Source organism: Anser anser (assembly GCF_964211835.1).
Source record: "Anser anser genome assembly, chromosome: 1".
Lineage (NCBI taxonomy): Eukaryota > Metazoa > Chordata > Aves > Anseriformes > Anatidae > Anser > Anser anser.
The window spans coordinates 54059660-54075260 of record NC_139720.1 but is presented as its reverse complement, the minus strand read 5'-3'; the positions used below and the strand labels follow the sequence as shown (position 1 = coordinate 54075260).

At 37.7% G+C, this 15601-nt stretch overlaps 1 protein-coding gene across 4 annotated transcripts in view; it reads left to right on the top strand.

The window, feature by feature from the left end:
* ACSS3 (acyl-CoA synthetase short chain family member 3) overlaps positions 1 to 15601 on the top strand; it is a 71874-nt gene that overhangs the window by 52053 nt on the left and 4220 nt on the right. For all 4 annotated transcript variants that reach the window (XM_083807805.1, XM_083807806.1, XM_083807804.1 and 1 more), the window contains 4 exons: positions 3679 to 3774; positions 6752 to 6815; positions 13580 to 13661; positions 14640 to 14762. In XM_083807805.1, the coding sequence (XP_083663931.1) occupies positions 3679 to 3774; positions 6752 to 6815; positions 13580 to 13661; positions 14640 to 14762 (365 nt within the window). The remainder of the gene's footprint in view (positions 1 to 3678; positions 3775 to 6751; positions 6816 to 13579; positions 13662 to 14639; positions 14763 to 15601) is intronic.

Genomic DNA, 15601 nt, shown 5'->3' with positions numbered 1-15601 from the left:
CTGACTTGCTTGTGTAGGGAGTGGAAGGCTAGCACCTTACATGTGTGCAGAAGGGATTGATCAAAGACAGATCAACTGTTCTAGTTGTTACATTAAAAATATGCAAGTTCCTAAAGATTGCAGTATTGGGAATCTGTTTAGACACTGCACGTTAATTTCAGAGAATCTCCAACTATAAACAAATGAGTCAAGTAAGGGATATCTGTGTGCACATTTAGACACCTGGTGTAAGGGGTGGGTGGAATACAACGTCCATTTGACAAGTGTTATCCTACTTCAAATTGCTGCTGTTTTTACTTTCTGACCTATGTCTTGTAACCTGCATATAAATCCTGACTTTAATTGTAAATAAACCAAACTTAATTCAAACAAAGATTCTTAAGTAGCTTTGCTTATTGGAAATATAAAAAATGGCCACACAGAACTTGTAGTACACGTAATTGGTAAGGAAAATTTCTCATCAGTAGTTGTTTTTCTGTATTCTTCTGAACAGTGTTGATTTCTTTTCAGCAGGATTTTCTATTCAATTCTCCTTTCAAGTCAGGCTGTTTTTTCCTTGATGAAAAATGCTGTCCTGGAAAGCGGTTGGTGTTTTCTGATTGGTTTGGGAAACTTATATTTCAATCCAGCATCCTATTTGAAAGATACACATTGATTTCCTAAGAAATGTACAGCACAAAGATGCATGCTGTCTTCTGACAGTACTCCTTGGTGCTTCTATTTTGTAAGAGAGTCTTTAGCATTCAGGAACTCTTAACCTAACATAAAGAGTGGATGCTTCTGGGATTCTCTCTCTTAATTAGTATCTGGTCCGAATACCAACAAGCCATATTTTTTTCATGTATATAAAAAGTCTTATTGACCCATGGGCATTGAATGCACAGCCTAGAGATTAGAACGCTGGGTAAATATGAAAGTGATATATTTCTACTGGTAATTGAGAAGACAATAGAAGAAACAGCAGCAATCTTTTAAAGACTTGTTCAGAGAGTTTTAGAACTTGTGATTCTTATTTAGAATAAACGGACTTACATTCAGTCTTATTCACTGTTTTCCAAAAAGCAGAAACACAAACTAGTATGACCACGTTTCCTTTCTAGTTTGTATTCTTTTAATTAGCAGTGTATCAAAGAGCCAAACAAATCCAAACAAATTTTCAGAAATTTCACAGATCCCCCTTCTTCCCCAGGGGTTTTTTGATTGAGAGCTCTGCAATTAGAAGTCTCTATGAGTTCCTAAATCTTACTGGTGCATCTGGTTACAGTGGTGCTGTGTTCCTTCTCTCTCAGCAGCGAATCTAATGACTGCGTTTAGTTGATGAATACCTTTCTCATCTGATCTGTTACAGTACGGTTTTTAGCTCTTGCCTTGCAATATGTAAGGCAAGATGTAATCTGTGCCATCACTTCTCCTCCTGCCAATGCAGTCAAAAAGACATTGTCCCTTCCACTGTCTTTTCCAACTCACTTTTCTCTAAGGAATATAACTTTTTTCATTCTGCTCTAAGGAAAAAAAAAAGGGAAAAAGTTGAGGTCAGTAACTTCAGTACTGTGCAAAATATGGAGCTCTGAAACTGCTGAATAAATTGTGGGTTTCGCTTCCTGCAGCCTTCAGTATGATCACTTGCTGGCTACATTAGGTCATGCTGATGTTGTGTCATCTCTATAATTGCTTGGATGTTCTGCTTTTTTGGAAGGAAGAAAAAAACAAGATCAATGTTTGTGTGGGAAATGTGCATTATGTAGAAAAAATAGAACAATGGAAAATGGGAAGCAACCAAGCAAACTTTTTAGCATTGAGGGTTGATAATTCTTGGTCTGTGCTCTGCATTTGGAGTTAGGCCCTAGCATAAGTATGCGATGTTAATGCTAATTTTCAGCTACTTATTAACACCTAACTTAATATTACACAAACTCGTGGTGGTTTTGTTCTTGTTCTTGCTTCTTTAAGCAATTGAATAATCATTTAACTACTTCTGAAGTGGCAAAGAAATGCTGTGGAAGCTGAGAAAATTCACAGCAAAAACAACTCTAGTGAGCTAATGCAAGAGAACTGAAGATAAATCTGGGCATACTGATCAGAGCCCAAATACAGAGCTGAACACAAACCTGCTTAGCTGTGCTGAAACTTGAGCATGATGTGGACTATGAATTCCAAGTGACCTGAGACCTGGGACATCTCCAGAATGATAAAACCATATTTTTATAGTTCTAGCCCCATATTGTGTCCCTGCTAATATCTACAACTACCTACACCTGCTTTTTTTTTCTCTCTTTTTTTTTTTTTTTCCCCCCCCTACAGCTCAGAGTTATAGCAGCATTCAAATAAATTTCTCCATTTTTCTTACAGGGAAAGGAAGGAGAACTGGTCTTTTTTCAAACTTAGACTCTGCTATATGACAATATATTTTTTTTATTCCTCTTTCTTAGTAATAACTCTTGTAGAATAAAAGCATTATGTGAAATTGAGCTTTCTTAAGGGGGAAAAAAAAGGGCATAGGTGAGAAGGGAGGACTTTGTAGCTGCCCAACTGTGGGGATAATTAGGAAGGTGTAGGCACTACAGGGGATATTCAAGCTGTTTGAAGAAGGTATTTTATGTTACCAGTGCAGCAGGGATTCCAGACTTGCCTTGAGTGAGCTCCACACAGGGAGCAAAGGCATGCAGTGCAAGTGTTTAAGTTATTTGTCTGCAGTTAGATGAATGAATTTCTTCCTAAGATTCAAAAACCGGGAGTTATTTAAACCAGTTATTTGTCTTCTGGCAAAATAAATAAATAAAAAACACAACAAAACTCTAATATGCTGTCATTAGTAAAACTTGAATGTTTGTAAATGTGTTTGTAGATGGTGGAGAATACAGCTGGATTATGATCACAAAATCTTGGAGCTGTTTGATTCCCATTCCTTACAGCATTCCTTTCAAGTTTATTTTGGCAACATGAAATTTAGTTCTGACTTTTCTACCTTATTTCTTCTTGAATCTTTTTATTGCCTGAAATAGTTCTTGCCAAGAAATACTAGTGAGACCTCCAGGATTATAAAAGAGGTATTCCTGAATTTTCTGCATTATTTACAATAAAGTCCGGGAAGTTTTTCCTTTTTTATGATTTTCCTGACCAATATTGTTGTGGAGATTTTGTGTTTATTTACCTTCCAAACCTCAGAATGCGTAGAATTTTTCAGCTCCACAATAGAACTACGGATACTTTGATATCACTGCCCTACAGTGATAAGATAATCAACCAAGAGTGGATTGTTTTTTCTGGAATTCATTCTTTCCAAAGATATTGATTTGTAAAACAACCTCTGAAATACATCTGCCATACACAGTATTTCTGTCATGGTTTTGCTGTAGGCAGTTTCCTACTGGTGTGGTATAACGTCATACCCATAGCAGAATAAGCTAATGGTGTAATGCAGAATGTTTGTATTTTTGATTATCTCCTATGGAATGCAAAAGCTCCCCTGTGAAGAATGCAGATTTCTTTGATGAACTGGCATTTATTGGATAACAAATATGAATCTCCTGAATTCTAAATCTTCCATTGCTTGTCTGGCATTTTTATTTATTTATTTTTTAATTGTGATACCCTGAACTAGAAGCAAAACTTAGAAACAGTAAATACTCAATGACACAAGAAGCAATCTTGGTTGATGTATTTGTGTTCCTTTACCAGAATCTGGTTCTGCAATTACCGCTTCCTGCATTGGTTTGGGAAACTCTACAACGCCTCCACCTGGACAAGCAGGAAAACCAGTACCAGGGTACAATGGTAAGACTGTGCTAAGTATGCTGCTAGAAAAGGATATTGCTTATATTCCTGAGTAAGTGCACTTTAATCTAAGACCTCATAGGGAAAGCAAATTACAGTCTTGCTAACACATTTTCCTCCTTGTAACAGGAAGCTGCCTTTTTGTGTGTTGTGGAATGTGATTGTGCTTAAGAAATTCAGAGTAATTCTCCAAAACATTGAGAAACTAATCCTACTTCTGTTATATAAAGGGGCTACCACGTACTTCTAAACTGGATATAACAAAGATATGAAAAAAATACTGTGCTTTAAGGCTTTATCTACAATTGCACAGAATTAAATGAGAAGCAGCAGTAAAACTGTATTGGCACAGCAGGAAGAACCTGCTAGTCATAACCATCAACAGAAGAGGAAATGATAACTAGACAAATAATTGCTGTAACTTGCACTTTGAATGTTTTGTCATACCTGTATTTTCAATTTTCAGAGCCTAAATAGTTTTGTTTTGGAAGATGTACGTCAAATAACTGTCTCAGAGACTTATTGATTAGATTTTCTTTTGGTGCTACATTTTTATATGAGAAGTATCCTGAAGTGCACAAAGAGATGAGGTCTTAGCGTGAGGTCTGTGTCTTCCACAAACGTGTTACTAGTGAACTAACAAGCAACCTGGCAAGGATATGAAGCTTCCTCCCTTCCTTCCTTCCTCAAAAGCAGTTTACTGACTGTATGTACAGGTGTATGGACTCATATTTGAGAGAGATGTTAAGCATATTATCTTTGAGTACTTGTAGAGCATTTTTATTTCCAGCTGGGAAAATGGTAGGTTATGAACGAGCAGCAAAAGGGAGAGCACTCATTGTCTGGAAGTTATTTTTTTGTAGAGGGTACAGCTACAGGATTAAGAATGCAAAAATATTTTCATACCTGGGAAGCCTGATCTTAACACAGTTCTCAAGAGTTACTTGAAGTCCAAATAATAATTACATTTCTTAAAGATCAAACTGTCTTCGGGAAAGGTTCTCACATTCTTGGGCAGAAAAAGCTTAGCTATTTTTTCTCCTAATAGATGGAAGAAATGGAAATGAACATTAGAGAAAATACTTGCAGCGGTTCTGGGTTCTAGCACTTACAGCACGAAGACAAACATTAGGTTAAAAACAGCATTAAAACCAAGCTGTGAAGTTTGTCTACAGTTTTAATAAATAGGGAGGAGTGGAAGAAGGTATGACACATGCTAGAAAATGTCCTGCCCCGAAATGTATGAGTAGCAAGAATATAAAAATTTTCACATGAATTTTTTGAAACATGTCATTGACTGTAAGTAAGGAATTCCTTCAAGTAGAGCAGAGGAAATATCTTAAACATGCAATAAAAAAAGAAAAATAAATTGAACACTGAAATTCAGTAAAGATTTAGGAAAGAACTGTACCTTTTTTACTTATTGGTTTGAGGCCAATTATGTCCTGTAATGCAGCCATTCATTAAGTAGTGGATCTTCTGAAATTACTCTGTGCAGACAGCTGTCTCACTGTCACCCACATCTGTTTTGATGTTGTTCTGGCTGCTGTTACTGTATTAATTAGAAGAGTTCCTTATGCCTTATGCATTAGAAGATAGATTTTGTGTTTTTAGATTATACAACTGGTAATGGTTTTTGGACATTGCTAAAGTTTTTTTTTAATTTATGCTACGATGTAAAGAGAAAGTTAAAAAGTCTACTTAAGTAGACTTCTTTCCTGTCATACTGCTGAAATAAATTGATTTCTTTGAATCTTTTCAGATAATTTCATTGCATTGTTCACAAACTGTCACTTTTCTAGTAATTCAAGAGTAAGCAGTGTAGTACCCACCTTCCCCAGATTTTTGTACACTGAAATACATTGCTTGCAAGGAGGAGAATAAATGCTGGAATTCCTACCCTAATAAAATAAACTGTTTAGATTTTACTTTAATATAATAAAAACAGGAAAAATAAGCTGGGGGTTTGGGAAGCATTTAAAGATACAGGTGCGTGGGTCTTTGTCTTTCTGTGTTCTAAGTCTAAATTCTCCAAATGTAACATTACCATGTTCTCACAACATCTAAAAAGATAAAAGATTCCAAATCACTGAATTGTAAAACCGGCGTGGTTGACTTGCCTGTGTGTGTGTGCTGAGCTGTTGCTTTCAGCAGGCTCTTCAGTCACTTAAAAAATACCATTCTCTATAGCCACACCATGAAGGAGTGGCTTCATCCAGAAATAGTAAATTACAGACTTTTCTGTTCTTTGGACAGATAAGATGTGGTATTACTCATAAGACTCTTAGCGGGGCTTTAGACAGAAGTTTGTCATCCTCTTTTCCCCATTTCCTCTGTAACTTTTTAATACAGAATGTAAGATTATTTGTATTAGTTTAATTCCAGCTGAACATAGCTTTCTTTGCTTGGGCAGACTTCAAAAAGCATGTTTTAAATCCATGTCATCTTAGTCCGTCAAACCATTCATCCCTGTTTTTTTATTTCATTTTGTTTAATTCCATTTATTATTGGCCAAGTTGATACTCTAGTTAAGAAGTACTGTGGCCTATCTCCCATTCTTCCTTATCCCTATGCCTTCAGATGAAAAAGGTGGTTGTAGTAGATTTTCCAGCTGACTGCCCTGAGGAGGATATTTCAGGTGGTTTTCCTCAGAAGCCTACATACTTCATACCAAGATGCGATCTGAAGGTGATGGGTCATTGTCATCTGGGGAAAAGTCTTCTGTTCAAAGGTCTGGAGTTTTCAGTGTTCTCTAGCATTACACTGCTGCACAGCTTTGGGTAATTCACAAGTTAAATTACATCTTTGCGTTAGACTAGAATAACCTACTCTCAAATTACTTAATACCTTTTGTTGCTTGGTGTATTGCCGTTCTCAACTGTGACATAAATTGATATCCTTGAACGAAGACACTGTCCTCCACCTAAAAATACTCTACTTAACAGGAGTTCTCTTCCTATATTACTTGTTTTTACAGTGATGATTCTGGATGAAAAGAAGGAACCAGTGAAGACAAAGACTTTAGGAAATATTGTGGTAAAGTAAGCAAACTAAGTATTTTCTGAAACTTCTGCCTCTTTAGTGCCTAACTGTTGCCATAATAAAACTCATGTTTGTAATCAGGGGATAGAGAAAGGTATTTTGAAAGAAAATTGCCCCTAGTTGTCATAAGCGTTCAGCTAGGATGGAAGAAATCACCTTCCAGATGTGCTTATGTCTCTTCGCCAGCTGTAGGGGTGACACAGACAGCTTAGAATAGGTGCTTAACACTAGCTACCTAAAGCTAAGTGAAATTAATTTCATCCTTAGTAACTCTCTGCCAAATGATCTGAATTACATCTACAAACAGATAGATAACATTTCTGAGTCATAACTATCTTGGTATTTACATGCCTGTCAGAAGTGGATATTGTCACATTAGGAGATCTGTTGGGGCTATGGTCAAAGTTTTAAAGCCAAGATTTATCTTCCCTAACACTGCCCCATATTTAAGCCTTTTTCTTAAGGGATTACAAGTGTGTTTATGTATTGATTTGTTGTTTTATTTTTCCCAGCATGAATTTTGCTGCAGCCAAGTAAACTGATAGGGAAATAGTGCGGAGATTTTCCTCCTTATTTTTCTCTGTATTCTCCTCCCTTCCCTCTTACACTTTTCCCCTTCCCCTTCCTTTTTTTTTTTTTTTTTTAATTGGATCACTCAATGAATAGTCTCCTTGTACCATTTCTATTATTTTATCATGTCCTTATTTATTATAATATCCATTCTGAAATAGGGGAAAGAGTAGTAGGGGCAAAATTACACTGTTTCAAAAACAGTCATTATGAAACCAATTTTGTGTAGGTTAATTGTTAACGCGTCTTTCTGTTCCAGTGTTTTTTCTGACAATCTCTCAACACATTATAAACTCTTAAAATTCATCCTGCAGCTTAACTGTAAAATACAAACAAAACAAGCAAAACAAAAAAACAAGGCAAAGGTTTTGATGAACTTTAGGAGACCAATTCTGTAAGTTTTTAACATGTCCAATGTTTGAATCTATAGACTGTTAACAGAAGTTGGTTTTAGGATATTATGGTTTGGAGTGTCTTAATAATTTTGTTCCAGGTTTCATTCTAATAAGTGACAATTTCCTGACAGCGTTTAGTTGGTTATTTTGTTCATAAAAATCGGTGGCTGTTAGGTTAAGACATCACATTTTCTATCTTCTCCTGCATTCAGCTCAATTATTGTTTAGCCGTAAAACTTCTTTTCTTTTTCTTTTTTTTTTTTTTTCCTTAATTTTTAGATTAGGACTAGTTTTCATAAAGCCTTCCTGCAAAGGAAGCCTTTCCCCTGTTCGTTCCTTTAGCAGACCTCTACTTATACAGACCCCTTAAAAATAGTGCTGATGATCCTTGTTACTAGCAGGGTTTGTTTATCACCCCAGGATCCTCAGGCATCTTGTAGGAAGTGGGGGAATCAGGGTAGTTTTGACTCTTCCTCTGTCATACGGTCAGCAGCAAAATATGGTCTATGGCTTTAGAAAAACAAAACAAAACACAACAAAACAGGGGTATTTGCTTTATCTGCAGCATACACGAATTGAGAAATATTCTTCAGTATTTCTGGGAAAGGAGTATGACCACACACTGCCTACAATACAAGCTGTGCAAAAGTGGTACGATGCAGCTCTTGGTTATTTTTAGCCTAGTCTAACTGCTGGTAAGGACTGTTGGGGGCTGCTTGAGGCCTGCAGTGCTCATAAGTATAGTATTTAAAATACCTGTTCTTGCAATAGAGTTTTAAAATTTAATTTTAACCTGCAGGAGTCAAATAGTTTAGAAAGGTCATTCTTACACCTCATTGCTCCATCTCCCTACACCAAGTATGTTATTTTCTTTACTCATACCTACCAGATGTTTTTTCATATAATCATCATCTTTGTGCTCTTTGGAAAGATTTTTTACTGATGAGAACTCTCACAGAGGATAATTTACCTGGACATGCAATAATATTTTTGACTTCACAAGTCTTTCGGGATAGAGTAATCAAATGCAGTGTCACAACACTGATGATGAAAGGACAAAGGATAACGAAGATTACTGCAGCTCATGAGAGTGGGTTTATATGAATTGTTTCCACATTTACGTGGTTTTGAGCTAGAATCTTTGGATGTGAAGGATAATTAACCAAGAATTCATTCTGAAGTGAAAATCGTAACAGCAATGACCGTCACTTCCTTTAGCAAGACCAGTCTGGTTTAGTGACACACTTGTGCTCGCTTTGTTCTGACCTGCCTGTAATTAATATAAAACAGAGAAGCTGTGTGTGTGTGTGTATGTGTAATCGTGATTAGCAATGAGAAATTTCAAAGGAATGTTAGCAAAGAGAAATACTATTTAAATTCCAATGCAGTGGGAAACTCAATTTCGCTCTTTTTCATTATGAACATCGCAAACCTATTATTTTTATTTAGTGAGACAGTTGTCAGCATTGTCTCATTCTTTACGTTCATTCACGAAAGAAAGAGGACTACATTTGCCATATATTCATTCTATCCAGAGAGTAATGTCTACCAGTAAATTTCCCTCTATATCCTTTTAGGAATGTCCTTAACCATGTTACACTTCCTCTAGTGTTCTGTGTAGTCTGTTTTGTGCCACTGTAATGGGGCTTTATGTGATAAGTATATAGAAATTAGTTTTACCATTTTCCACTGCATAGAACCACATAAGTATTTCTGTTCCCTATTCAGAAAGAGGAGAGGCAATGCATTACATGTACAGTGATTCTGAAATGTTTTTGTAAGTTGGAGTGGACAACTGATAAGTGTTAGTTTTTTAACTAAGTGATTAGTTAAATTACATTTAAGAATACAATATCCGAGTTGGATGGGACACACAAGGATCATCAAATCCAACTCCTGGGTCCCCAAAGGATCCCCCCCCCCCCCCCCCCCCAAAAAAAAAATCAGATTGTGTGTCTGAGAACATTCTCCAAACACTTCTTGAAGACTGCTGCAGAGAGGAAATCGTTGCTTGTAGAACCGTTTAAAGAAAGTGTGTCATGCTGCATAGACTACTCGCAATACATTTTTGTAATTAACAGCCATACACCTAAGAACAATTTGCTAGATTTATAAAATGAAGGACTGTACCCTAGAAAGCAATGTCTTACGAATAAGCTATTGGAACAACTTTCTTAGGAATATGGTGTTTTTCCTTGACACCACAAAGTCATACGTGGATATCTATTGTAAAGATACTCTCATTTTACCAAACATTACAGGCTTGAGGTAGAATTTAGTATATGACATCCTTTAGCCCATGTTGTACGGAAGGTCGTTTTAGATGATTGTGTTTTTTTTTATCAGCTTTGTCTTTTCCCTTTACAAGTGAAACCATGAGTAGGACTTCCAGTGTGTGAGCAATTTGTCCAAAAATGAGCTGAATACATGTGGGTAGCATTTGAACTTTTTTAACTCTTTCCAGGCATTTTAACATTTTTTTTTGATGCTTTTCCTCTTCCCCATCAAACTGTAGATTTTTTTTCCTGCAATATCCACACTGAAGCCAACTGCTTCTGTGACCTTTTTCAATTAACTAAAGGGCTATTTCATGCAGAATCATAAATTCTCGAGATCCTCTCTTCTCTTACCCCTTCTCCACCCTTTTTCCAGTCCTGTTGTTCTTTGTGTCTGAAAAAGCTTGAAGATTGGAGATGGTTTTCAAACTTGCAATCAAAAAATTTTTTTTGAAGAGTACTGTTTACACACAGTACTACACAAATGCTGAGTAATAATATAGCTGCCAATCAGGATGACTTAATTCCACTCACAGGCCTACCTTGTGTAACCATGGCTGATGTTTGCTTTGACTGGCTGTAATGAACAGCCTGTGACTGCCATTGTCTACCGTAAAATGAAGAAATGAAGGGATGACTTTTCTCGTTTCTGAAACTCAGCAAGGTAGCACCTGTAATAGTTTTGACTTTCAGCTGTACTTTCAGAAAGCTGTTCTTTTATTTTTTTCCCTATAAATAATCTTCTGAGTGCTCTGTCAATAATTTGTTCCAGCAGCAAGAAATCTTGCATCATTTTGCCAAGTGGCATCCTGAAAGGATGTGACACAGTCACCTTTTCCCAGGCAATGTTAGAGGTGGGTCGGCCACTGTTGCATGAAAAACAAATGAACTGTGAAACAATGCTCAAAAAACAGGTAATGATTGTAGTTTCAAATTGGCTACTAGAAAACAGTTATTGTGAAAGTATTTCAGAGGTTTTTGTGATGCTGCCAAGCTCACTTAATATCTCACTTTGTAATAAAATTACCTTATTTTTATAAAGTGTGACCAGAGTGTTACATTTCAGTCTTCTGTCTCCTCTCACATCATTATGATCCAGTGCTGCTCCCTTTAGAATTCATGGCAGCATTCCTGTGGACAGCAGTAGGATGGAGATACTTTTGGCTTGGGGTTTTTTAATCCTGATGTCTTGGCAAAATTCCAGTACGCTGAATTATTTTCTGGCAAGCTGAATTCCACTGTTATTAATTTTATTAGCGATTTGTGTTTTCCCAGCACCTACAAATTCTAGTCAGTTGTGATCCTAAGCACTTTGCTATCACTGAAGAATTGCATGTGCCCATCACTGTGCAATTATTTTGCCTGAAAGACCGGCACATAGGAGATGGCATTTGTTTTTTGCTTAGGAAGATGGAATGGAGTCCCAACTGCAAATAGTGTTTTATAGAAAACAATGGAGGAGTATTTTCAGATTGTGTCTGTATTGTGCAATGTGTTGTGCTGTGGAAATACCTGTGGTAGCCAGTAGTTTAGCAGCCTGGTTTCCATAGACTGAGGAAGATTATTTCTCTTGCTTCTCAGCAATATGCACTGTGGATGTACTAATCATTGCAGTTTTCCTTAAAACAAAACAAACTAACCAACCAAGCAAACAAAAACATTGGGAGCAGGGATTATATTTTTGATGATATGTTACACAGTTCTTAGTTTAGATTTCTAAACAATTGTAATTACAGAAAGCAAAATGTTTTCCTGGTTTCTGCAATAAAATTGGCTCTTCTACTTAATGGCTAAGTGGAAACCACTGAATAGAGCCTTGGGGAATTTATTAAGGATTTTGTCAATGTGAATTGTCCTTTCTCACCCATCACAAGAATGTTTCAGACTGTTAAATAAACTGAAAGTTCAAAATTTGCAATGATTCAGGCAGTTACGAACTGCTGTGCTATTAGCAACCAAGCAACAAACATAGCAACTACCATTCTTGGGTGATTTTTCTTGAATCTGAACAAGAGGTTTTTCATTTAAACTTACACATACACAAACACGGGGATTGATATATTGCTTTTCTAATTTATTTCTTTCAAGGCAAATACTCTGTCGTGTTTGTGTATCACAGGGGTGCTTACTAAGCTGGTAGGTCTTATGGTAGGCCTGGAATTCCTGCCATAGGGGCAGAAGCCAGACCGCTCTCCTGAAACCTGGGTGCCTAACTGGGAAGTGTCTGGCATTTTCGCTGGGTTAGAAACTGGCTGGATAGCCGGGCCCAGAGAGTTGTGGTGAATGGAGTCAAATCTGGTTGGAGGCCGGTCACTAGTGGTGTCCCCCAGGGCTCGGTACTGGGGCCGGTCCTCTTTAATATCTTTATCGATGATCTGGATGAGGGCGTCCAGTGCACCCTCAGTAAGTTTGCAGATGACACCAAGCTAAGTGCGTGTGTCGATCTGCTCGAGGGCAGGAAGGCTCTGCAGGAGGATCTGGATAGGCTGGAGCGATGGGCTGAGGTCAACTGTATGAAGTTCAACAAGGCCAAGTGCCGGGTCCTGCACCTGGGGCGCAACAACCCCAAGCAGAGCTACAGGCTGGGAGATGAGTGGCTGGAAAGCTGCCTGGCCGAGAGGGACCTGGGAGTATTGGTTGATAGTCAGCTGAATATGAGCCAGCAGTGTGCTCAGGTGGCCAAGAAGGCCAACAGCATCCTGGCCTGTATAAGAAGCAGTGTGGCCAGCAGGTCTAGGGAAGTGATTGTGCCCCTGTACTCGGCTCTGGTGAGGCCGCACCTTGAGTACTGTGTTCAGTTTTGGGCCCCTCGCTACAGGAAGGACATGGACGTGCTCGAGCGAGTCCAGAGAAGGGCGACCAAGCTGGTGAGGGGTCTGGAGAACAAGTCTTACGAGGAGCGGCTGAGGGAGCTGGGCTTGTTCAGCCTGGAGAAGAGGAGGCTCAGGGGCGACCTTATCGCTCTCTGCAGTTACCTTAAAGGAGGCTGTAGAGAGGTGGGGGTTGGTCTGTTCTCCCACGTGCCTGGTGACAGGACGAGGGGGAATGGGCGAAAGTTGCGCCAGGGGAGGTTTAGGTTGGATGTTAGGAAGTACTTCTTTACCGAAAGGGTTATTAAGCATTGGAACGGGCTGCCCAGGGAGGTGGTGGAGTCACCATCCCTGGAGGTCTTTAAAAGACGTTTAGATGTAGAGCTTAGCGATATGGTTTAGTGGAGTACTTAGTGTTAGGTCGGAGGTTGGACTCAATGATCTTGAGGTCTCTTCCAACCTAGAAATCTGTGATACTGTGATACTGTGATTTGTGGCCTTGCCTTAACCATACTTTCAGGGAATGTGATTTATAGGATGTGTTGAGCCAAAACCCTTAGAAATAACAGTAGTATTTATAGTAGTATATTCTACTGTTTTCTTATTCCTACTCAATGACTGCTATCCGAATATAAAGTATGAATGGAGAGCATGAGCTGTACTTGTTATGTCTGTGTTTCTAACTACTTCACTCTGCTCTTTTTAATTTAAGGTTGCCTTTGCCTCCTGGAGCGTTCTCAGGACTTTGGGAAAATCAGGAAGCATTCCAGAAGTTGTATTTCCAAAAATTTCCAGTAAGAATTACAACATGTCTTGTATAAACTTTTGGTAATCTTGCAGCCCTGAATGACGTGAGTTTTCAATTGGGTAATATAAAAAAATATTGTATCTTATTTTAATGGGAGATCTTTGATACATTTCTTACAGACTGAAAAGCATTTCAAGTTAAACATTTCTTCATACATGCTTCCAGCTTTTGGTCACACTGATTTTTTTCAGATCTGAAACAAAAGAAGTAAACCTTAAGATTCTGAACCTAAAAGTTGTTTTATGTCATTTGGTCTAATAAAGATAAAAGCATTGATGCATTTCAAACTTAGACTGGAATAACTTCAAATTTATTACTACCACTGACATGTAATCATTCTAGTTTAGCGTCAGTCCAAAATACATACTTGTCTACCACGTGTGTAAATACTTCGGAGGCTCCTTACTGAATTGTCCTTGTCAGATGGACTATCTAGGGACTCGTGTCCTCCTTTCCACGTAGAAATAGATAGAGTGGTCCAGATAGACTGTCCAGAATGGAAGATTTGGTCCAATAAAAGTAAATGAGTGAACTGAGCAGGCAGATTATTTTCTTTGTGCACTGGCGTGATGGTGGTATATGAATGGATCCAGCAAACGGGTATCGTAAGGGTCAATTTGACAACTGCCATTGTATTGTAACAATTCTACTCTTCTTGTGTAGATTCAGGCAACATCCTTCTCCAAGCTGTCAGGGATCAAAGTAGGCAGAGTGGAAAAAATCCAGGCTTATTTATTGTCTTCTGCTCTGTCTTAATAAAGACTGAAAAAAAACTTCTGGAAAAGGAGCTCCAAGGTATATGATGACATAAGAATGGTGAAAAAGATAGAATTAAATCTTTTAGGCACCAAAATTTACTTCATTTGACACAATCAGTTTCGTGTGTTGGCTTTATGGGAAATGGATGGATCTTCCTAGTACTCTTTCCTGAGTTTATTTTTATTTTTGCTTATTTTGTATTTAGGGATATTATGATACTATGGATGCTGGTTATATGGATGAAGATGGCTATTTATATGTCCTGTCTCGAGCTGATGATGTGATCAATATCGCGGGACACAGAATTTCAGCAGGCGCAATTGAAGAGGTGAGCTTTGCAGACAGTAAAATAGAAGAGTGAAATATGAATAAAGCAAGCTGAGTTCATGAAGAGTAAAAATCTCCCAAAAATCTATTTTCATTCTGCTTATCTTGATTGCATTTGCATTGGTACTTTTAGGAAAAACAATAATTGTTTCACGTCCTTCCTATTAAAGTGCCTTCTAGGATAATAATAAGCAATTTGTATCACAGGCTTGAGAAAACAGCCATGATTTGACATGAAGATGGAGGTAAGGGGCAGTGTGGTAGCATGGAAAGCATTCCTGAAGCTCTAACATACTTACTTGGGAATACTTCAAGGTAATGTAGGCTCAGCGTGTCAAGTCATTGCATTAGCTACTGAAATCACTTAGGAGTAGAAACTTTTTTTCTTAAAATACAGTTTTTAGTCGTTTGGGTTTTGTTTGTTTGGCTTTTTTGTTTGTTTGTTTTTATTATTTATTTATTTATTTATTATTTTTTAGTGTTTGATGTTATCTGAATTCTTTTTGCATAGAGTCACATCTGGTGCTTTTTCTTGTTTTGAAGAATTTCCTTCTCAGTTCCTTGAGACCTGTTTTTTGTCTCTCTCTTACTGTAAGAGCAGTGCTAAATGAACAATAAGATTTTCTTTAAAAAAAATCCTACTGCTAACTTGAAAATCATTAATGTAATTCCCATGAAGCTCAAAAAGTTGCAAATACTGCAGTTCATAATAGTATCTTAATTTCATATCTTTGTTCACTTACCCCTTCACAACTGCTGTGATTGCCAGTTATAAATTTCCCTGATGACATATCAGATGCTTATTCAGGGAGGCTAGGAAAGGGTGTGCTAGGTAAGTAC